Below are 23,895 nucleotides of genomic sequence, written 5' to 3' on the forward strand. Positions count from 1 at the left end.
TACATTTCATATGAAAATGGTAAAAGGGTTGTGTCTAGGTGATGAAGAGGCATTTCCATGGTATAATGGTGATCCAAGATGGAATATGGATTATATGAAAAAGGGTGGGGAAAATTGGCTGACTGTTGCTCCATACTGGCGATATATTGATATAGATGGGAATAAAAAGAAGGGTAAAAGTGAGAAGCAAAGACAGAAAGCATATTCACCCCCCCTGCGCCATATAATGCCCCTCACCTACCTTTGCCATCATATAACAGACTATATCCTAGCCTCCCATCCCCTAGTGACATAGATCTAGAGACTATTGCTGTTGCCTCTGCTCAGGTACCCCAGGAATGGACCTTGCCAGGACCTTCTGTAACTCCCCGATACCAGGTTACTAAACCCCCAATTATGCCCCAACCCCTGATTAAGGTTGAACCAGTAACACCTTCCTACCCCCCTACAATAACCCCACAATATAAAAGAGGGAATGAAGAAGTAGAGGAGGAGGAGGCAGCTGTACCAGAAGCTAGTATGCCATTTCTTACTGTGGGAGACCAATTAATTATTAAACCTTTGTCCCCGGGTGAATTAAGGGAAATTACCAAGGGAGCCCCAAATCCCCGTCAACATCCATCAGCTTGTATTATGTATTTAAAAAGAATGTTACAAGGACAAAACATGACAGAGACAGATATAAGAATTATTATTGATGCACTTCTAGACTATGACCCTGAGTCAGGTTGGGAGTGGGGTAATGTAAAGAGTATTAGTAAATTGAGTCGAGATCCAACAATTAACTATGCCCTAAACACACGTGAAGGACTTGATGAAATGTGGACAGAATTAAGTATAGAAATGCATAGAATATGGAAGGATAAACAAAGTATGTCAATTGCACTAGCGTGCAAACAGAATACAAAGGAAACAGTAGTAGAATTTGTTAAGCGTTTTTATAAATGCTGGAAGGAAGAGGCTGGAATGGAATCAGGAGATGCAATGGGCTCTTTGAAGGTCCAGACTTGCATTAGTAATATGCAACCTCAGCTTTCTTTGTTGGTGAAACAACTTGTCTCTGATTGGCCCGAGTTGACTCCAGCAGAATTCTTGAAAAGAATTCATGAAAAAGAAGGGGCAGGTTGTTTTGACATCAGGAAATTAGAGGGAAAAAACGCTGCTTTTTATCAAAAGCAGAGTTTACAACATTGTGATCCATTCCAGGCCAGGGAAAGGGATAATACAGGGAGTAATAGAATGTATGTGAGAGGTAGAGGGAGAGCTAGAGGAAGAGCTAGAGGGAATTATACTTCAAACAGAACACATTGTTTTAACTGTGGGGAACAGGGACATTGGAAAAATGAATGCCCAAAACCCCCTAATAATTCTGGCCCCCCTTACAATCCCCAACAGTATAACAGACAGCCTTACATAGCCCCTGCACCCATGGAGGCACCCAAACACAACATACAATGGCCATAGGGGTGCCTAGAAGGTAGCACTCCAATTTTTCCAGTGGTGTCAACAAGTTATCATGAGCAACTGTACTTAGTCCTAGAAGTTCTAGTAGACACAGGAGCTACATGCTCTGCCTTATGCTCAGATATGTATGATGGCATTACTGGAAAATCTGAACCTTCTCTAGGGATTAATGGAGTGCTGACTCAGACTCGCATCACACCGCCGCTTGAAGTTAGGGTACCCTGTACTGGCCAACAACTTTTGCACCCATTTCGTATTATAACTGGGTGTCCCCTTAACCTTTTGGGTCGTGATCTTATGGGTCCCCTTGGTTTGAAAGTAGCTGTCACTAGACAGGGTGGGTTAGACGTGAGTCTAGGGTCCACTAACCTGTGTTTTTTTAATGACATATTGACAGATGTCCCATCCTCTGTTTGGGCATCTTCAAAACTTGACGTTGGTTTAGTTCAGTGTACCCCATATAAAGCCAGATTAAAACCTAATACTACTCCAGTGTTTATTAAACAATATCCATTGTCTAGAGAAAAGAAAGAAGGGATAAGACCCATGATAGAGGAACTCCTTAAACAAGGAATCCTCCGTCCAGTAGTTTCTCCCTATAATACCCCCATAAATCAGATCCCAAAGAAAGACAATGAATATAGGTTAGTACAAGACCTAAGGGCAATTAATGAATTAGTAATCCCAATTGCCCCAATTGTCCCAGATGTTACAACCTTACTCACAGCCATTCCACATGACGCCTGTATATTTACAGTCATTGATTTAGCTAACGCATTTTTTTCAGTCCGATTGGACCCTGAGACACAGCTACTTATGGCTTTTTATTATGATGGGCGTCAGCTTACCTGGACACGCCTCCCTCAAGGCTATGTGGCCTCACCTGCGGTCTACTCGCTGGTGCTCCAACGTACACCTTGCGGTCATGGACTCCCAGCCACGGTTCGGTCCTCCTTCAGTACGTCGATGACCTACTGTTGTGTAGTCCTAACCAGGAGGCTAATACAGTAGATACAATAAGTCTGTTAAAACACCTTGCTGCTGAAGGTCATAAAATAGCAAAACATAAGCTACAAGTAGGAGTGACAAAAGTGGATTACCTTGGTTTTGTGCTTTCCCAAGGCCACCGGTCCATTAGTCCCAAACAAATCCAAGCGATTCAACAGATCCCAAAGCCAGTTACTAGAAAGGACATGCTCACCTTTCTAGGTATGATTAATTATTGCAGACAATGGATTCCTGAGTGCTCCCATCATGATTCCATTCTAAGGCAAGCCACAAAAGGGGATAGCCCTGAACATATACAATGGACCACAGACATGACTAAATCCTACATAGCTCTGAAGACTAGCATTATTAGTGCCCCTGCTTTAGGACTACCTGATTATTGTAAACCATTTCACTTGTATGCGAGGGACAATTGTAAAACCATGGCTGCTGTCTGTGCCCAAGAGCATGGTGGAGGCAATATGCGTCCCGTAGCTTTCTTTTCCAAAGTAGTTCCAATACCGGTACAAGGGATGCCGGCGTGTCTCCGAGCATTGGCGGATTGCGCCATGGCTGTAGAGATGGTTGAAACAATCACATTAGGCCATCCAATAGTACTACACACTAGTCACCAAGTTTTACATCTTGTAAAAAATGTCACTACCCAACACATGACTTCTCAAAGACTTTCTGGTTATGAATGTATATTACTGAATAATACAAATCTGACTATTAAATATAGTAGTGTATCCTCAGGGCCAACTCAAATACTTAGTGCCTTACTTACAGGATCACCAGACTTTCCAACAGATCATGATTGTATAGAGGTAATACACCACATTACCACACCAAGACCTGACTTGATGGATAAACCTTTTGACCATGCTGATAATGTGTTTGTTGATGGTTCTTGTTCCCGACCTAGTGATGGTATTTATAAGACAGGCTATGCCGTTGTGCAACTACCAGACATTGTTCTAGATGCAGGCCCCATTCCTTATCCTTCTGCACAAGCTGCAGAATTAATAGCACTTACAAAAGCATGTAAATTGTTTGAAAATAAATCTGTTAACATTTACACTGACTCTCGCTATGCTTTTGGGGTTGTGCACGATTTTGGTATGATATGGAAACAACGTGGTTTTGTTTCAGCAGATGGCAAGACCATCTCTCATACAGACCTGATTAATGAACTTTTAGAGGCCATACAACTCCCAAAGGACATAGCGATCATACATTGCCGTGCACATACATACAAGTCTGACCCTATTTCTTTGGGTAATGCACTTGCAGATAAAATTGCTAAAGAGGCTGCTTATGTTTCTCATACACCCGGATCCACCATCCGTATGTATGCTGTTTTAGCCCCACCTTCATGTCCTACAGACCATATGCTTCTTGAACTCCAGGGACATGCCACTCCTAGTGACATATCTTTCTGGACTACTAATGGGTTAGCTTTAGATGAGAATGGTTTGTTTTCTAAAGAGGGGAAGGTGGGCATACTGGAAAGCAGTGCACCACTCTTTATAGCACAAGCCCATGGTGTTGGACACCTAGGTATAAAACCAACAACTAACTTGTTGAAGCAATCTTTCTACATTAGAGGTATAGGTGATCATTGCAAGGCATATATTAATAGATGTGTATATTGCTTACAGACCAATGCAACCATCCCCAATAAAGCCCAGCATGACCACTTACCCCCACCTACAGCCCCATTCACACATCTACAAATTGATTTTACACATATTCCAAAAACTGGCACTAAACAATTATATCTGCTTGTAATAGTTGACCAATTTTCTAAGTGGCCAGAAGCTTTTGTTACCCAGAGGGAAGATGCAAAAACAGTCGCTCACTGAAATAATTCCCAGATTTGGTTGTGCGCTTCAGATTAATTCTGATAACGGTCCAGCGTTCATTAGTAAAATCACACATGAGTTAGTAGAATGGTTACAGATTAATTGGAACTTTCACATTCCCTACCATCCTCAAAGCTCAGGGATTGTAGAAAGAATGAATCGCAATATCAAGGAAAAACTTTTAAAGGCAACAGCAGGTACATGGGTTAAATGGCAAAACTATTTACCTGCGATTTTAGCAGAAATCAGAATGACCCCAAATAGGACAACCAGGTTGTCTCCATTTGAGGTCCTAATGGGTAGACCATTCCCAACTCCATGGGTAAAAGGCCCACTTATCATTAAAAATGGTGATTTAGATTGTATTAAGGAACAATATGTAAAACAATTGATTGATAAATTGAATGGCATCTATGGTGATGTGTCTTCCCGTTTACCTCTTCCCTCACAGGAACCAACCCATCCTTTCAAGCCTGGAGATCTGGTCTGCATTCGCCAGCTGAATAAAGCAAAGAAAGGAGGTTTCCCGTTCAGCAAGCCAGTCACTGTGATCGCTGTAACCAGGACTGCCGTACTGACTGATGATAAGGACATCTGGATACACGCTTCACGAGTGAAACTCTGTCCAAAGAGAGGAGAAGCGGGTGACAAGCTATCGGTCACCCCTCACAAAGGAGAAGTGGGTGATAAGGTATCGATCACTCCTCACAAAGACCAGGATGACGATCTCAATCATGGATCCAAGACATTTCTGCAAGATCTTCCTTTTCCTAATGGGGATATTGATATTTGTATATATTCCAATAGTATTAATAACAGCATGTTATTACTTGCCTGAAGATGCTGAACACTTTACACCTATTTGTTTACTATTATTAACATTGTTTAACTGTTACATGTCTTGTACTTTACAAAAGAAAATATCAGGTATGATACAAGATGCAGAAAAAGTTCAACTGCAAAATTTAATTAGAGGTAGACCCAGATAGTTTATATTGTAGGAACATTACAGATTATGTGATCACGATGTGATCAAAGAGGGGAATGATGGGTATGTATGTATGTGTATGTATGTATATGTATATATATATATATATATATATATATATATATATATATATATGTGTGTGTATATGTGTGTATATATATATATATATTATATATATTATGTTATATGGGTAATTTGAATCTCACATATTAAGCATATTGAGGGTAACTTTAAATCTAGTATCAAATGTTTATAAAGCAGCATTCCACAAGTTTCTTTTTGTATAAGTTGTAACATATGTTTCTAATATAAGTTCCTCTCTACAAATGGATATGGGCATATTCTGTTATGTGCTATAACAACATTCTTATTTCCTGTGGGCCCCTTATGCAGATGTGAAGTTAACTACGTTTTTTATATATTTCCTGTGACCTCATGTATGACGTATACATCACTATAAATTCTTTGTGTGTTCTTCAAATAAAGGGGACTTTTGTGAAAACACTCAGTTGCATGTGTGTGTGATTTCAGTGGTCACCCCAGGGCCCTGAAGAAAACGTGTGCCGCACCCTTATCAGCCAGAGCAGAGCTAAGGAACAAAAGAAGTGACCCTACATTCCCTAGAAGGGATTGATGACTGAGAAAGTCTGCTTCCTAAATTGCTCATCCTCAGAATATGAAGTGCAGATATTATACAGGAATTGCTCTCTGCCCATGTCAGAATTCGGGAAACCTCCATCGCCAGGGAACTTGGAGATACCCTCTTGATGATTTACGTTAGCCACTGCATTGTCTAACTGGAAACCCAGACAAACTTCTCTCTTCAAGAGAGGCCAGAACTGAAGGCCCTGACAATTGCATGGAGTTCGATAAATATTTATGGCCAACTTCGCCTCCTGAAGTAACCAAACTCCCTGTGGTCTCTGGGACCCCCAGACTGCACCCCAACCTGAAAGACTTGCATATGTCAAGATCACTGTCTAATTTGGGCAGACAATGGATTCTCATAGAATAATGGATTGATGATTGATCCACCAAAATAGGGATTTTGATTTAACTTAGGGCTAGGTTACGAGTGGAGTGCTATTAACTGCTCCTGCTTTTTGCGAGTGCTGAGTAGCGTGCGTATCACAAGTTGAAAGTAAAAAGTTTTCTTACAAGAGATAACCAGTTGCGCAAAAAGTCGAACTTTAAATATCGCAACCAAGTTAAAGTATTGCCACATAGACTTCAATGGAGTGCACGTTTGGCTACATTTAGACACCAATCAGCAAGCGCTTCCCAGATTCTGAACCAAAAATTTGCCGTTTTCTAAGCTAGATTCTTGCTTTTTCAAATGAAGATACCAAGAGAACGAATACAAATTGATAATAGGAGTAAATTAGAAAGATGTTTAACATTGCATGCTGTGAATCATGCAAGTTTAATTTTGACTTGAGTCACCCTTTAAATTCAAATGTGCTCAAGCGAACGCGTTTACTTTGAACCTGTAATAAACCATGATAAACCACTTATAGCTTGCGTGCAAACCGTTAGCGCTACGCTCGTAATCTAGCCCTGAGCGTAATACCTGCACCACCAACAAAGCATACAAAACTGAAGAGGTTTCATGTGAAACTGGAGGTAGTGCAGGGGACAGAAACAGCTATGTATATATTTAGCTCTTGTTTAAAGGATTAAAAAAAGATAGACATGGGAAAAATATACATTCGTCTGAGATTTAGACAATGGTAAGTTAGATCTCTAAAAATAGACAACTAACTGTGAAATTAGCTCCTTCACAATGTTTTTTTGTCACATCCACTTATATTTCACCTCGCCCTTCACCCAATATTTCATCTCTCATCTAATCCAATAATGTATATTCTCCACTAAATTTATTTAATTTTCTACTGTTACCCTTAATATTTCAGTTCTCACATTTCCATTTTTCTGTATTTACACAGTTTCTTATGATCTCCTTCTGTCTACATATTTTGTATCAATACCTTTCACTAATGTTTTATCTGTTGCTTTCAGAGAGCATACAAGAACTTAAAAAACCCCATAAATTATGACTTACTAGATAATTTCCTTTCCTTCGATACAGGGAGAGTCCACAGCTGCATGTATTACTTGTGGGAAAAAGAATCTGGCCACCAGGAGGAGGCAAAGACACCCTAGCCAAAAGCTTAAATACCTCCCCCATTTCCCTCATCCCCCAGTCATTCTACCGAGGGAACAACGAAACAGTAGGAGAAATATCAGGGTGAAAAAGGTGCGAGAAGGAACAAACTAAATTTAGGGCTGCCCATCTGAGAACACGGGCGGGAACTGTGGACTCTCCCCTGTATCGAAAGAAAGGAATTTATCTGGTAAGTCATAATTTATGTTTTCCTTCTTAATACAGGGAGAGTCCAAAGCTGCATTCATTACTTGTGATAAACAATACCCAAGCTACAGAAGACACTGAATGCTAACAGGAGGGTAAAAAAGAGAGGCGGACCCTAATCTGAGGGCACCAGAGCCTGCAAAACCTAGCTCCCGAAGACTGCTTTAGCAGAAGCAAAAACATCAAACCTGTAAAAATTTGGAAAAAGTATGTAAGGAGGACCAGGTAGCACGTCTTACAAACCTGATCCATAGAGGCCTCATTTTTGAAGGCCCAAGAGGAAACCACTGCTCTCGTAGAATGAGCAGTAATCCTCTGACTCATATGCTAAGTGGATGATACTCCTCAACCAAAAAGATAAGGAAGTTGAAGAGGCCCTCTGACCCGTACACTTCCCAGAATAGATAACAAACAGAGAAGAAGTTTGTCTAAATTCCTTTGTAGCCTGAAGATAGAACTTCAAGGCACGAACCACATATAGATTATGCAGTAAACGGTCCTTCGATGAAGAAGATTTAGGACATAAGGAAGGAACCACAATTTCCTGATGATGCGATTTGACACAACCTTAGAAAGAAATCCTAACTTAGTTGGTAGAATAGCCTTATCAGCATGGAACACCAGATAAGGAGGATCACATTGCAAGGCAGCAATCTCAGAGACTCTGCACGCAGTAGCAATAGCTAGTAGAAAAAGAACAAAAAACGTAATGTCAACCCTGTGCATAGGCTCAAATGGAGCCAGTTGCAAAACTTTAAGAACAAGATTTAAACTCCAAAGAGGAGCATTAGATCTAAACACCGGCCTGATCCTAGTCAGAAACTTAACAAAAAACTGTACATCCGGAAGCTCAGTGAGCCTCTTGAGCAGTAAAACAGACAGGGCCGAAATCTGTCCCTTCAAGGAACTAGCTGAGAGGCCCTTCTTCAGTCCAACCTGGAGAAAAGAAGGAATCCTGGCAACCTTTACTTTGTGCCAGGACAAACCACGCTCTTCACACCAGAATAAGTAGGTCCTCCACACCTTATGAAGATGTGATGAGTAACCGGCTTACGAGCTTGAATGAGAGTTTCAATAACACTCTCAGAAAACCCTCTCTTGGCTAAGACTAAGCATTCAATGTTAACGCAGTCAGTCTCAGGGAATCTAGATTTTGATGAATAAAGGGGCCTTGTTCCAGCAGATCCCTGCGACAAGGTAACCTCCAGGATGATGACTTCCCCACTATATCCGTGAATCATATCCTTTGGGGCCACAATGGAGCAATCAGTATCACTGACGCCTGATCCTGAAAGATTTGAGCCACCACTCAAGGAAGGAGTGGTAATGGCAGGAAAATAAATTAGATTGAACCTCCAAGGCACCGCTAAGACAAATATTAGCCCGCCTGAGGGCCCCTGGACCTCGACCCATATCTGGGTAGCTAGGTATAGAGACGGGACGCCATGATATCTATCTCCAGTGTTCCCCACCTGTCAGAATGTGGATCGCTGACAGCAAACAGTTGTGGGTCTTCACCCACCCCAGAATCCGAGATACTTTCCTCAATGCCAGGAAGCTTCTCGTTCCCCCCTGATGGTTGATGTAAGCCACCGGGGATATATGGTCTGATTGGAATCAGATAAATTGGGATGAACCCAGTAGGGGCCAAACCTTCAGAGCATTGATATAGCCCCAAACAGCTCCCCATCCTGACAGACTTGCGTCTGTAGTCACAGTCACCCAGGATGGTCTTTAAAAGGATGTCCCTCGAAACAGGTGATCCGGACAGAGCCACCAATAGAGCGAATCTCTTGACCGGTTTCCACAGAATCTGTTGAGACAGATCCAAACGATCGCCGTTCCACTGCCTCAGCATGCACAGTCGCAACGGCCTGAGGTGGAACCTGGCAAAGAGAACGATGTCCATGCTGGACACCATGAGACCAATCACCTCCATACACTGAGCCACACATGGCCTTAAGGAGGTCTGGAGGGCAAGACATGTTGAAGCTAGTTTGCAATTTCTCTGAAATATTCTCATGTCTATGGAATCTAATATCGTGCCCAGGAATTCCACCCTGGTGCTTGGAATAAGAGAACTCCTTTCTCTATTTGTTTTCCCCAGAGGAGAGATTCCGAATGGTCTTCCGCCAGACGAAACTATGGTGCTTGTACCAGAATGTCGTCCCAGAAGAGAGCTACTGCTACACCCCGGGTTCTGGTGACTGCAAGAAAAGCCCCCGGACCTTCGTAAAAATTCTTGGAACATTAGCAATGAACGGGGTGTGCTGGTCCAGGAACCTAAACCTAAGGAACTGGAAATGTTCCCTGCGGATTGGAAGGTGAAGGAATGCCTCCTTCAGATCTATAGTGGTCAAAAACTGCCCTTCCCGAATCAAGGGAAGGATGGACCTTACTGTCTCCATCTTGATGAGGGGACATTGAGAAATTTGTTTAAGCACTTTAAGTCCAGAACTGGACGGAAAGATCCCTCCCTCCTTTCGGACCACAAAAATGTTTGAATAGTATCCCAAACCTCACTCTATGATAGGCATTGGTACAATGACTCCAAAGGAGGACAGATCCCTTACGCACTCCAGAAAGGCTTCCCTCTTCCCCTTCTGAGGACAGGTTGAGAGGATGAATCTGCCCCTGAGTGGATGAGATTTGAAACCTATCTTGCAACCCCGAGCTATGACCTCCAGGACCCAAGGATCCTGCACGTCCCTGAACCAAGACTCTGAAAGAGCGACAGACTGACCCCATACACGATCCAAAATAGGATCGTGGTTCGCCCCTTCATGCGGACTTAGTCTCAGTGGGCTTCTTGCTCTGCTTGGATCTATTCCAGGACCTGGTTTAGTGAAAGCCTCTGACGCTGGGCTTTTATCAGAACTAAAAGGAACAAAAATACGAACTTTGTCCCTTAGAATTGTTCTCCTTATCGTACGGTATGAAGGCACCCTGGCCCCTGAAACCATGGAGATAGTCAAACAAACTCTTTCCCCTAAAGGAGAGGGAAAGAGACTAGACTTAGAAGTTATATCTGTCAGAGCACCTTACGGGCCTGAACAGAAAACCTGAAGTCTTAGCCATAGGCTAATTAATCTGCGTAATAGCAGCACAGATAACAGAATTAGTAACCCAGAAGGCCGTAATTCCTCCTGAAAGCATTTTCGTGAAGGAGACGCCCCAAAAGGAAGCCGCTCCAGCAACTGCGGTGACAAGCGCTCCCCGTAAAGGCAAATATCCCATAGGTTGAAAATCCTTTTTAACAGGGTTTCCATCCTTATATCCGGCAGCTCTATGTACGATGAACTATCCTCACACAAACTTTATTTTAAATTAAAAAAGCGGCACCTATATATCGAACAAAGAGTTTTGTGACCTAGGTAATCATTTAGAGACTGTGGCATCAACTCTATCATTTTCTGCTATTTTACCTGTGTATGGCCAGGAAGCAGGAAAGATGGAGCGGATAACAACATTTAATTCTTGGTTAGATAAGTGGTGCAGGGAACGAGGATTTGGTTTTATTGGCCATTATAGCTCTGTTTGGAAAGATACTAGGTTATTTAGGAGAGATGGCTTGCATTTGGATGCTAAAGGAACGGAGTATCTGGGAGGAGTTCAAATACTTTATTAGAAATCATTTAAACTAATAAAGGGGGGTAGCATTAATATATCCACCTGCCCCCCACAGCATGCCAAAACTGTTAGTCCAAGTAACAATTCTAGAAATTCTAGTAGAAAAATTCTTCGTGCCATGAGCACAAATGCTCGCAGCTTAGGAAATAAATTACCTGAACTCATTTCAATAATGACTAGGGACAACTTCGATTTAGTAGCTATAACAGAAACATAGTACAATGATTTGCATGACTGGGACATAGTCATACCTGGATACAGGTTATTTAATAAGAACAGAGTAGGAAAGAAAGGTGGAGGAGTTGCTTTGTATGTAAATGAAAATATAAAGGTTACTGAAATTGTAGGAACAAATGATGAGGTGGAAAGTATTTGGGTGACTTTGGAAATTGGAGATAAAAATGTTTTTAGAATAGGGGTTGTATATAGGCCTCCATTGCAGGATGAAAAACTGGACAATCTGTTATTAGATGAAATAACCAAAATGACCATGAAGGGTAAGGTTATAGTACTGGGGGACTTTAATTTGCCAGATATAGACTGGAAGATTCCTTCTGCTAGATCGGCTAGAAGCAGGTATATTCTAGGGGAATCACTTGAGCAATTAGTCAAGGAACCAACAAGGAAGCTATATTAGATCTAATACTTACAAACAGTGATACAGTTTCAGATGTGTCTGTAGGTGAGAACTTAGGATCCAGTGATCATCAATCTGTTTGGTTTAGTATTCATGTTCAGGAACTGTCCACCCAGACGAAAACAAAAGTTTTAGACTTTAGGACTGCAGATTTTTCATTAATGGGAGAATACCTAAAAAACTATTTAAAGGGGAAAACTCTTATTACAGGGGTTCAAGAACAGTGGGAATTTGTAAAAGGTGCCATTTTAGATGCAACCGCACACTGTATTAGACATGTCTGTAAAAGTAAAAGAAAGCGGAAACCAATTTGGTTTTCCAAAGAAGTAGCACATGCTGTAAAGACAAAAAAGATAGCTTATAAAAATTACAGACACACACAAGCAGATGATGATATGAAAATATGGAGACTCCAACAAAAAAAGACTAAGCGGTTAATTAGGAAGGTTAAAGCTCATGCAGAAGAGAAGATAGCACAGTCAGTAAAACATGGGGACAAAACATTCTTTAGATATATCAGTGAAAGAAGAAAAAATAAGGTAGGGATAGTAAAATTGAAATCAGTTGATGGTAGAATAATAGAAGGAGATAAGCAGATTGCAGACTGTCTCAATGATTACTTCTGTTCTGTTTTCACTAAAGATTGTGAAGATACAATGTCTACATTAAGGGATGCTACGAAAAATAGAAACAAGCTTAACAGTAATCTTTTTACAGAGGATGAGGTTTTGTTAGCATTATCAAAAATAAATGTTACAAAGGCAGTGGGTCCTGATAATATTCATCCAAGGGTTTTAAAAGAACTTCAATCAGTGCTAACTGTCCCATTAACTGATCTGTTTAATCAGTCACTATTAACAGGAGCTGTCCCAGATGATTGGAGAATAGCAAATGTAATACCTCTTCATAAAAAGGGCAGTAGAGAAGAATCTGGCAACTACAGGCCAGTTAGTTTAACTTCAGTAGTAGGGAAATTAATGGAAAGCCTCTTAAAAGAAAGGATTATGACTTACATAAAGACAAACAATTTAGAGGACCAAAATCAGCATGGTTTTACTTCAGGGAGATCATATCAGACTAATCTAATTGACTTCTTTGACTATGTAACAAAAGTATTAGACAAGGGAGGAGCAGTTGATGTAGCATATCTAGATTTCAGCAAAGCATTTGACACTGTCCCACACAATAAACTTATTCACAAACTATATCTCCTTGGTTTAGATTCAAAAATTGAACTGGGTGGAATACTGGCTTAAGGACAGAAAACAAAGTGTCTTAGTAAACTGGAGTTCATTCAGCAGAGGGGGCTGTTACTAGTGGTGTTCCTCAGGGGTCAGTTCTGGGGCCTGTTTTGTTTAACATATTTATCTGCGATATCAGCAAAGGGCTACAGGGGAAAGTATGTCTCTTTGCAGATGATACAAAAATTTGCAACAGAGTGGATGTTCCAGGGGGGGTAGACAAAATGAGAAGTGATATACAACAATTGGAGGATTGGACAAACGACTGGGATCTAAAGTTTAACACAGCAAAGTGTAAAATAATGCATTTAGGGAAGAAAAATCCAAATGTTAATTACAGACTCAATGACACTTTACTGACTGTTACAGACGAGGAACAGGACTTGGGAATTATTATTTCAGATGATTTAAAACTTAGTAAACAATGTAGTAATGCAGCGAGTAAGGCTAGCAGAATGCTTGGATGTATTGGTAGAGGTATTTGCAGCAGAAATAGTAAGGTTCTTATGCCACTTTATAGATCATTAGTTAGGCCTCATCTTGAGTATTGTGTGCAGTTCTGGAGGCCATATCTTCAGAAGGATATTAAGAAACTTGAATCTGTGCAAAGGAGGGCTACAAAAATGGTACATGGTCTAAAAAATAAAACTTACCAGGATAGGCTCAATGACCTAAACATGTATAGCTTAGAGGAGAGAAGGGAAAGAGGTGATATGATAGCAACGTTCAAGTACATTAAAGGGTTTAGTAAAACTGAGGCTGTGGGTATTTTACATAAAATGGAAAATTCAAGAACAAGGGGTCATGAGCTCAAGCTAAAGGGTAGTAGATTCAGGAGTAATTTGAGGAAGCACTTCTTTACAGAAAGAGTGATTGATTTATGGAATAAACTTCCTCAAGAGGTAGTAGCAACAAACACTGTGGGGGACTTTAAAAATGCATGGGACAAGCATAAGGCTATCCTACGAACTAGATAAGTTTATACTGTTAGGTAAGGTCGGGCAGACTTGCTGGGCCTATGGCTCTTATCTGCCATCAATATCTATGTTTCTATGTCACATGGTGCGCAATGCAGGACCGTCCCTGCTATGAGAAAAAGCGCGCCAAGCTTTTAAGCTGTGCAACCTTCAAAGTGAAAGTAATACCTGTATGTTCCATCTCAGCCTATGAGCCCATAAACATCTTACACAAAAAGCAGCATAAAATCAAACAAAGCATATATGATTAACCCCAAGTGTTCATAATCCCCCTCAGGAGATATTAACCCTTGATTCTATATAGATAAAAGGAGCCACACTGTGACTCTGTCTTCTAGCGTTTGCAATATGTGTAAAAAATGAAACAATCTTACCAGAATCTATGCCGTGGAACAGTAACAAGGTCCTTCAAGTTTAACAGATTGTAGCAGCGCCTCTGACATGGACTTGAGTGAAGAAAGCAGGCAGCGAAACTCGTCAACGCTGATTGCTTATGGAGCTGTTAATATGAGTCGGGATGGTTTTGCGGAAAGACTCTCCCTGCATCTCCGGACTCTAACTTTTATCCATGCTCTCACTGAGAGGCTACTTAAACCTCCAGTCCCATCTCAAAGAGTACTACCCTCCATAAGAGACTGCTCCGTAATCTTCTGACACTTCTCTGCCAACCTCCTGTGATGAAAGGCAAAGAATGACTGGGGGATGAGGGAAATGGGGGAGGTATTTAAGTCTTTGGCTGGGGTGTCTTTGCCTCCTCCTGGTGGCCAGGTTCTGTATTTCCCCACAAGTAATGAATGCAGCTGTGGACTCTCCCTGTATTAAGAAGGAAACAGACAATCTATATATCTTGACACATTGTCAAATATATTCATACCCTCATGTGCACATAAAAATAAACACATGCAAAGGAATACACATTTAAAACACACATTTGAACACATACTCTAAGTACCAATTCATCACCTGTGCCATTTTTCTTCCATAAAAAAGATTTTCCATTACTAAGAGGTCCAGCTTCTTCTCTGTGTTGTTCTGTGAATTCTTGTAGCCAATCCGATACACTCCAAGAATCTTTGCTAAAGCTGTTGGCCTCTAACATCGTTGGAAACAAAAAAAGTAAAGACAGACACAGATATCTCATTAAATAGATCTTATTAAGCTGTATTTCATTTTGGCATTATCAAAATAAAATGTGCAGACAGGAGGCAAATATAGAATAAACACTGGAAAAAGGCTGAATCATTTTGGTCTTTAGAAATATTTATTTGCTGCAAAAGAAAATTTTAATTGTAATTTAAAGAAAAAGATAAAGTATAAAATATGTTGCTTTTTACTGTTTGGTTTCCAAGACTGACATAAATATACAAAAAAGGTAGTAAACATGAAAATAAACAATCACAAAACCTTAAGAAATATTAATGGGACATAAAACCCAACATTTTTATTTTATGAATCAGCTAGAGCATAGATGTTTAAACAACTTTCCAATTCACGTCTATAATCAATTTTGCTTCATTCTCTTAGTATCCTTTATTTAACATCAATAATCCAATGACAAGAATCATTTCTGAGCAGCCACCAATCAGCAGCTAGCTCCCAGCACCTGAGCCCAACTAGGTATTCTTTTCAACAAAGGATACCAAGAGAACTAAGTAAATTAGATAGTTGTTTAAAATTGTATACTCTATCTGAATCACAAGGAAAATGTTGGATTTCATGTTTTTCTTCCTTCAAGTAAGAAAAAAAAATTGCTAACACTTGGAAGTTGTTGTGTAAAGCTGTGGAATTAAAGACTGCTAGGAAACAGAGTACCTATTTGCAGAAGAGGAAATAGCAATGTGTGGCTGCACAAAGAAAAGTGATTATGAATATGTATTTCTAAAATAATAATAATAATAATGATACGTTGCACCAGTATCACCACTTATATAGGAAGTTACGACTCACACTACATATATTTTTTTTTATTTTTTTTTTCAAAGTAGCTTTATTGAGGTATTTCAAAAAAATTAACAATAAACGTATACATAAAGTTTACAAGATTCTGTAAGCATTTTGAAATTAATTTTCCTTTTTCGTTACTCTTTTGTGTTTCAATTTAAACTCTAAGCATAGAAAATTCTAAATATAGCCACAGGGTTACATTTCTTAGATTACATTGCAACCCGTGGTCATGAGCCAGAAGATGGCATGATAGGGGGGAAGGGGAGAGAATGAAGAAAAAGGAGGGAAGAATAAAGAGAATGAAGAAAAAGGAGGAAAAAAAAAAAAGGGGATAGGGATAGGCAGGGAGATTTGCTCTAAATCATTGTATTCCAAACTGCCAGGATCATCTTATGGGTGTCAAGTTTCTCAATCTTGAGATAGTGATATCTCTCCAGGGCAATGAGTTCAGACACTTGTTGTTTCCATTCAGCTATGGACGGAACGCATTGTTTCTTCCATCTCTTAGGGATAAGTTTTTTTGCGCCTGTCAACATTATCAGGAGAAGCGCCAGCTTAGCGGGGTCTACTATCTTGGGGAGTGAACTAAACAGAATACACTCAGGAGTGTTTGGTATGTGAATGTCGAGCAAGCCTGAAATGATAGAAAAGATTTCAGCCCAGTAGTCATGCAATTTGGGGCAGGACCACCATATATGTACTAGGGAACCCTCCTCTCCACAACCTCTCCAGCACTTGTTGCTCGAAGAAGGGTATATTTTATGGAGCCTTGATGGAGTTAAGTACCATCGGCTTAAGAGTTTTATATGTATTTCTTGTATAGAAGCGGACACTGAGGCACGCTTCGTGAGTGTGAATGCTTTAATCCAAGAGTCATGATCTAACTCGTTAGGTAACTCTCTATTCCAGGCTAAGGTGTAAGATGGGAGTGTGGCAGGGTCATCCGAGACTAACAGTTTGTATAAGAGGGATATAAGGTGACCTGGGATGTTAGTTAGGATACATAATTTTTCAAAAGGTTTGAGTCCTCTGCCCATATCTTTTTTATGTTTGAGGTGTGAGATGTAATGAAGTAATTGATTGTAACTAAGCCACGACAAGAAAATTTCCTCGTGGGCTTCTGCTAACTGACCTTGTGTTTTGGTAATGTTATTTTCGGATATAAACTGCATGGTGCCTTTTTGTAGACCGTATGGTTGTTTTATACGGGAACCCATCTTGCAGTATGGAAGATCCGTATTTTCGATTATGGGTGTGAGGGGAGAATACCTGGAAGATATTTGTGTACTAGTGGCTATTGTCTTATCCCATTCAGCTAATGTTTCTGATGTCATTAGATATTTATGAAGATTTTGTGGTCTGTTTGAAGGGAGGGTCAAGGCCAGTGTTCCTACATGTTTTGTATGTAATGAGATTGGGTATTAATATTCAGAAGTTCTGATTTATTTAAATTAAGGAGGAAATTAGACACCTCCCCAAACTGGTCCATTTCTTTTAGCAATTCGGGTATAGAGGTCTCAGCCTCTGTTAGGGTGAAGAGGATATCATCTGCATATAGCGCTTGTTTGAATTCGGTGTCCCCGACTACTATTCCTTTAATTCCAGTATTTTTCCTGATTTTTTGGGCTAGTACTTCAATAGATATGGCGAACAGTAGGGGCCATAGGGGACAACCCTGCCTTGTCCCATTGTTAATGTAAAAGGTATCTGATAGTGTGCCATTAACTCATACTCTTGCATTTGGTGCAGAGTATAGGGCCATAGACATATTAAGAAAAAACTTTTGGTATTCTCATCTCACTCATTGCTTGTTGCAAAAAAGGCCAACTAACCCTATCAAAGGCCTTTTCCGCATCTGTCGAGAATAAGACCATTGGTATGCCGTTAATTCTGGCATGGTTAGTTAATTGGATAACTTTAGTGATATTATCCCTCGCCTCCCTCCCGGGTACAAAACCCACCTGATCATTGGAGATTATATTAGGTAGTAATTTATTTAGCCTATTGGCTAAAATTTTTGCCAGTAACTTCATGTCAGTATTTATTAAAGATATCGGTCTGAAATTACCTGGGCATGTAGCTGGTTTGCCTGGTTTGGCTAGTACTGTAATGTGTGCTTCTAATAGTGACTTTGATAGTTTGGGGTCATCTCTAAGGTTGTTAAATAATTGTAACATGTATTCGGCCAAAACACTCTCACACTTTTTATAGTATTTGGATGTGAACCCATCTGGGCCTGGGCTTTTACAGGAAGGTAAGTCTTTAATGGCTAGGTGGAGTTCTTCTATCTATTGGGGCTGCTAAAGTGTCAGATGACTTCTTATCGATAGTTGGGAGCCCTAAGTCTTTGAAATACTGATTATTTTTTTCTTTATAGGCAGGGGTTTCCTGAATTTTATCCTTGTCTAAATTATATAATGTATCATAATATTTTTGGAAATTAGCTGCGATTTTGGAGCTATCTTTGACTATGTGTCCCTCTGGTATGTTAAGAGAATGGATGTATGTGTTTAGTTGTTTTCTTTTCAGTTTTCTGGCTAACACCTTGCCAGGTTTGTTGCCTCCTTCAAAATAGTACTGTTTGAGGAACAGTGCTTTTCGTTGATGTATTTCAAACAAATGTTGTTTAAGCGCCAATCTTGCCTCAAAGAGATCACTTTTAGATAAATTGTCAGTTGGATCATTTTTATGTTTAGCTTCTAAGGTGTTAACTCTGTGTAGCAGCGTTGTATATTTTTCCCTAGCCTGTCTGTTCAGTTTGGATTTGTATTTTATTAATATCCCCCTAATGACTGTTTTATGTGCTTCCCACTCCACTTGATGCGAGGTGGAGGACTGGGAATTAAGTGTAAAGTATTCTCGAATATCCTTATGTATTGCTTCTAATATGAGGGGATCATTCAGTAAGGAGTCGTCTAATCTCCATAGTTTAGCCGCTATTGGAATATCAGGCCATAGGACTTGACAAGTGACCAGAGCATGGTCCGACCATGTTATAGGCCCTATGTTGCATCCGCTAGTGATAGAAAGGCCATGCGAGTCAGTAAATATATGATCAATTCTTGTGTAGCTGTTATGGGGATTGGAATAGAATGAGTAATCTCTGTCTGATGGATGAAGAGTTCTCCACGTGTCGTGGAGTGTGAGATTCTGGAAAACTTGTTTAATGGACTTCAGAGTGCTGGAGGGAATACTGGTTATTCCCTTAGAGGAGTCAAGAGAAGGGTTGAAGGAGACATTGAAATCTCCTGCGACAAAGGTTATTCCCTGGGAATGGTCGAGTATTACATTAGCTCTTTTTTTTAAAAATCCTATTTGTGCGTGATTGGGGGCGTATATGTTAAGTAGTGTAATATGGTGACCATAAAGTAAGCCTTTTAAAAGAATGTAACGCCCCTCAATGTCCCATTCGGTATGCTCAATTTGGAGCGGGAGTGTCTTATGAATAAGAATTCCAACTCCGGCTCGCTTGCTGGGCCCAGAGGCGAAATAAGCTATGGGATATTGTTTGTTGAACCACTTAGGCTCCTTACCCTTCTGAAAGTGGGTCTCCTGAATCATCAGAATGTGACTGTTTAATTTACTCAGATCGCGAAAGGCAATAGAGCGTTTGCCAGGGTTATTTAAACCCTTTGCGTTTATAGTGGTGATCTGAAGTGTATGGTCCTGGAATCTACTAATCTTAGAGACCCTCCTGGCACTTTAAGTTGAGGAGGGGAAGAAGAGAAAAAAAAAAGAAGAAGAAAGAAGAGAGGGAGAATACAAGGAAGGACCGGGATAAAGAAGAGTTGATTAACACAACTGTTAATGTTATTTTTTTTTCAATAAATATCAGAATTGTAACAGTAGGAACACAGTTGAGAAAAATATATGTTTTAGAATAACAATGTAACTAAATGAGAACAAAAACAATTGGAGGTAGTATACCCATTTTTGGCTAATAACTGTCGTTGATAATATTTTTATTAAAAACCTGGTAGGGGAAGGGGGGGGGAGAAGGGGGCTTATTGGTGGTGAGTTGGTGTTAGTTGGGGGGGGGGGAGGTGGGAGAGGGGAAGGGAAGGGGGGTTGCGTTAGTAGTTATAGTTGAGAGATCAAAGGTATAATTGAACAGGCTATCACATCTCTTTAAACATTGAAAATATCAGTGGGCATCAGCTAAACCTGTGGTGCCGATGTTATCCGTACTCCTGAGAGTACTTCTAGTATGGGAGGGAGGGGGAGAGGAAGCGGGAGGAAGGGGCAAAGGGAGGGGGGGGGGGGAAGAGGGATGCAAGACCAAAGTGGGAAGGAGACAACAGAGATATAAAGTTGCGTATCAATCTTAAAGGTCGACATCAAAATTGAAAAAACTTAAAAAACTTAAAGACCTAAAGAGGCCCCTTAATGTGAGCCCTATACCTTGGAATGAGTCCTGAGATCTAATCGACTAACTGTTAACCTCTATTGCACGGACAACATCCCTTTCTTAATCACATTCAATTAATATGTTTATAATGCCCTTTTGTCGCAGTAAAACTATTAGTTAACATTACATACATTAATAAGCAAACCTAAAACAAGAAACATTTTTTTTTTCTTTTTTCTTTTTAACAATTGCTAAATGGCAAGTCCATTATGTATGCCTGTCTCCAACCCTTAGCAGTGTCAGATAACCTAAAGGTACAGTCCCCTTATAATCGTCTGTTTTAGAACAATGAAAGAGGTACTTAGCTATGTTTCGGGATTAAGATCCCTGACAGAATCCGAAGTTGTAGGAGCCTCTCTTCCTGGGATGTGGTCTGCAGACTTTTTGGATGTTTCTGGTAGGTTCAGATCATTAAAGAACAGTCGAGGATCAGTACCGGGACTATAGATGATTGACCTGTTGTTATGGTTGACGATGAGGGAGACGGGGAAACCCCATCGGTACTGTATTTTATTTATGCGAAGGTGGGATGTTATGTGGGAAAGCTCTCTGCGTTTCTGTAGCGTCGCCGGTGAGAGATCCGAGAAGATTTGCACTTCTTCTCCCGCATGGAAGATAGGCTGATTCGCTCTGGCACTCTTTAAGATTTCCTCCTTGTCCTTGAAGCTGAGGAACTTAACTATAATGTCTCTCGGCGGAGCTTTGGGTGGAGGTTTGGACCTGAGAGCCCTATGAGCTCTTTTGATAGGAATATCCGGGGCCGCGGGGGTCTCGTTTATAACCCTGAATAATGCTTGCAGGTACCCCTCTATTGCTGGAGGGTGAACTGTCTCTGATATCCCTCGGAATCTAAGGTTGTTTCGCCTACAGCGATTGTCCAAATCTTCCATTTTGTCTGTTAGGAACTGTAGGTGGTCTGAGTGGTTTTGCAGTTCCAGGGAGTTATTTTGGTCATTGGCAGCAATGGTATTGTGTTGTTCTTCCATTTTAAGGACTCTATTGTCTAAGGCACTCAAATCCTTACGTAAGTCCCCAAATAGGCTCCTCATTTCTTGCAGAATGCCTTTTATGTTCTCCTTTGACGATAGATGTTGTATGTCCTCCTTAGTGAGAAAAGAAGGCTGCGGGGTGTCGGCTTGTGTGTTTTGGGCTGACATATTTGTTTTATTATGAGCCATGCTTTCTCTAGATGCCTCAGATTTTGAGTCAATAGGTCTAAGATAGTGGCTAAGAGGGTTAGAGTTGCTAGATTTCCCAGTCTTGTTCTGCTTCTTACAAGGCATTACATTGGTAGCAAACAGCCAGAGAATAAAGAATGTCTTTCCTCTTAATATAGGATATATCTTCCAGTGCGTGGAAAAGGGGCCTTAAGAGCATATAGTGTTTTAAATACAGTATTCTGCAGTTTACTTTAGAAGAGATAAAAGAAAAAAGAAACCAAACACTTATTGTTTCAGAGGGTTTAAAAGCCCTTTTATTTTCCCCCTCTGACTCTCTCTTCACCCCTGAGCTCTGTAGAAATTAAATGGGTGCTGCTTTGTATGCTTTAGGACCCTTATAGTGTTGCCTGTGTTTATGACAGATGGGGAGGGAACTATGGCCTGCAGTGTCTCTTTTTGTTGGGAGCCTGCCCCTGTATGTGAGATCAAGTTTCCACTAGTATCACCAATCCCAGAGGACCTATCCTTGTTAGTTTTATAAATATGGAGCAATTTTCCTCCAGCAGAAACAAGAGAGAGCCTCCACTCGCCTCTGACTACTAAATGCTCCTCAGAGCGTGACCGTAGCACAGTGATTGTTGGGCACTACGTCACCGGAGCGGTTCCTCTCTGCTTACCGGGAGATCTGCCTTCGGTAAGTGTTGCCCCGCTGTCTTCTGCGGCTGTCTGGCTCTGCTGGATATTGTCAGTGTTCCGGGAAATTACCGCTGCTGTGATCCGGTAGTAGATCGCTCAAAACAGATCCCCCTCGCTGAGCGGTGCTTTTGCCACAGCTGTGTAAGGCCTCGTGGGACCCGGATCCGGTGTTAAGACCTTGCGCCACAAATGGGGGTAGTTAGCAAAGTGTCCTCTGCCCTAATGCCTCTCCTAGCATCTAACCTCAGTGCCCCACAGGAAATAGGAAGGGTGGGTAAGGGATTATACCAGGTTTAGAGTATTTTGCCTATGTGGGTATTGGGAGTCTATCTACAATGCGGCCATTTCCCAGCTTGGCCAGACTCCGCCTCCCACTACATATATTTTTTGATCATGATGTATTGTCTTTTTATATATCATCTTTAACATCTAATAAATACTTGACTTTTTATTAACTCTGCCAATCAGTGTTTTTTGTGATAATATTAATATTATTTTTATACAAATTTTATGTGATATTTGCTCGAGTTACGACTCGTAGACACCTATTATATAACAGATAGCCGTAGGCGCCACCTCTAACACTCCCTCTTTATGCTCTACTTCGGTTGCAAATTTGTGAGATTTTGCAACCTTTGAAGTTGGCCATTCTGTTCCCAAGAAACAGTTTGATACACACACTCAACATTTTTTTTTGTCTTGAAATAATAAGATGATCAGTAACCATGGTTACTAACCTGCTCTCACCCTTCAGCTGCTGATTATTGCATCAAATAAATGAACATATTTTTATCTTTTACCACATAGTCTGCTTGGGACCGGAAGTGCTCTAGCTATAAATCTAGCTGAAAATCTGGCCTGTTAGTGGCACTTGAGCACTGGAGTTGAGTTTATATAGAGCTTACAATTAAAATAAATCCACTTTAATTAATACTTTTACAATAATTTATCACCTTGACAACATACCCAGAGAGCTATAGGATGTCCATGTGTCTTGAGCACTATAAGGCAGTAGTATATGCAACAATGTTTATTACAATGTTATACTGATAGTGCTCAAGTCACACGAACTCTCCTGAGCCTGCCTCAGTATGTGCTCATGGAAAAGAACAACGTTTCAACAAAGAGTACCAAAAGGAAGCATTTGATTAAAAATAGGCGGGGACAAACTCCATGACATCAATTTCCTATACATCTCCAAAACTCCAAGATCATTTTAACCCCCATCCTATGTAGAAAAAATTGGAACACTCTATTAAACACAAATGCAGTAAACAAGACAGCTACAATAAAAGGAGCAGTACAGAACCTGGCAAAAATTATGTAAAGAACAGCTACCTAACTTACCATATGTTAGTTAGAACAAAATGAAGCAAATCAAACTCCCAATTGAGGCCCTTGGGGAACATAGTGTTCAATTTCCAGATCCGTTTTGCTTTTTTTGAGGAGTAGATCCCTCAATCTATTAACTCCCCTTAACTTTTTTTGGGACCATCAATAATCATCATTTAAGCTGATAAGCCTGAT

The 23,895-nt window shown here is 40.5% G+C and overlaps 1 protein-coding gene across 1 annotated transcript in view; it reads right to left on the reverse strand.

The window, feature by feature from the left end:
• Positions 1 to 23,895, reverse strand: part of PIKFYVE (phosphoinositide kinase, FYVE-type zinc finger containing) — a 563,129-nt gene that overhangs the window by 114,247 nt on the left and 424,987 nt on the right. The window contains exon 37 of the mRNA XM_053713067.1: positions 15,124 to 15,252. Within this exon, the coding sequence (XP_053569042.1) occupies positions 15,124 to 15,252 (129 nt within the window). The remainder of the gene's footprint in view (positions 1 to 15,123; positions 15,253 to 23,895) is intronic.

This window comes from Bombina bombina, chromosome 1 (assembly GCF_027579735.1).
Source record: "Bombina bombina isolate aBomBom1 chromosome 1, aBomBom1.pri, whole genome shotgun sequence".
Lineage (NCBI taxonomy): Eukaryota > Metazoa > Chordata > Amphibia > Anura > Bombinatoridae > Bombina > Bombina bombina.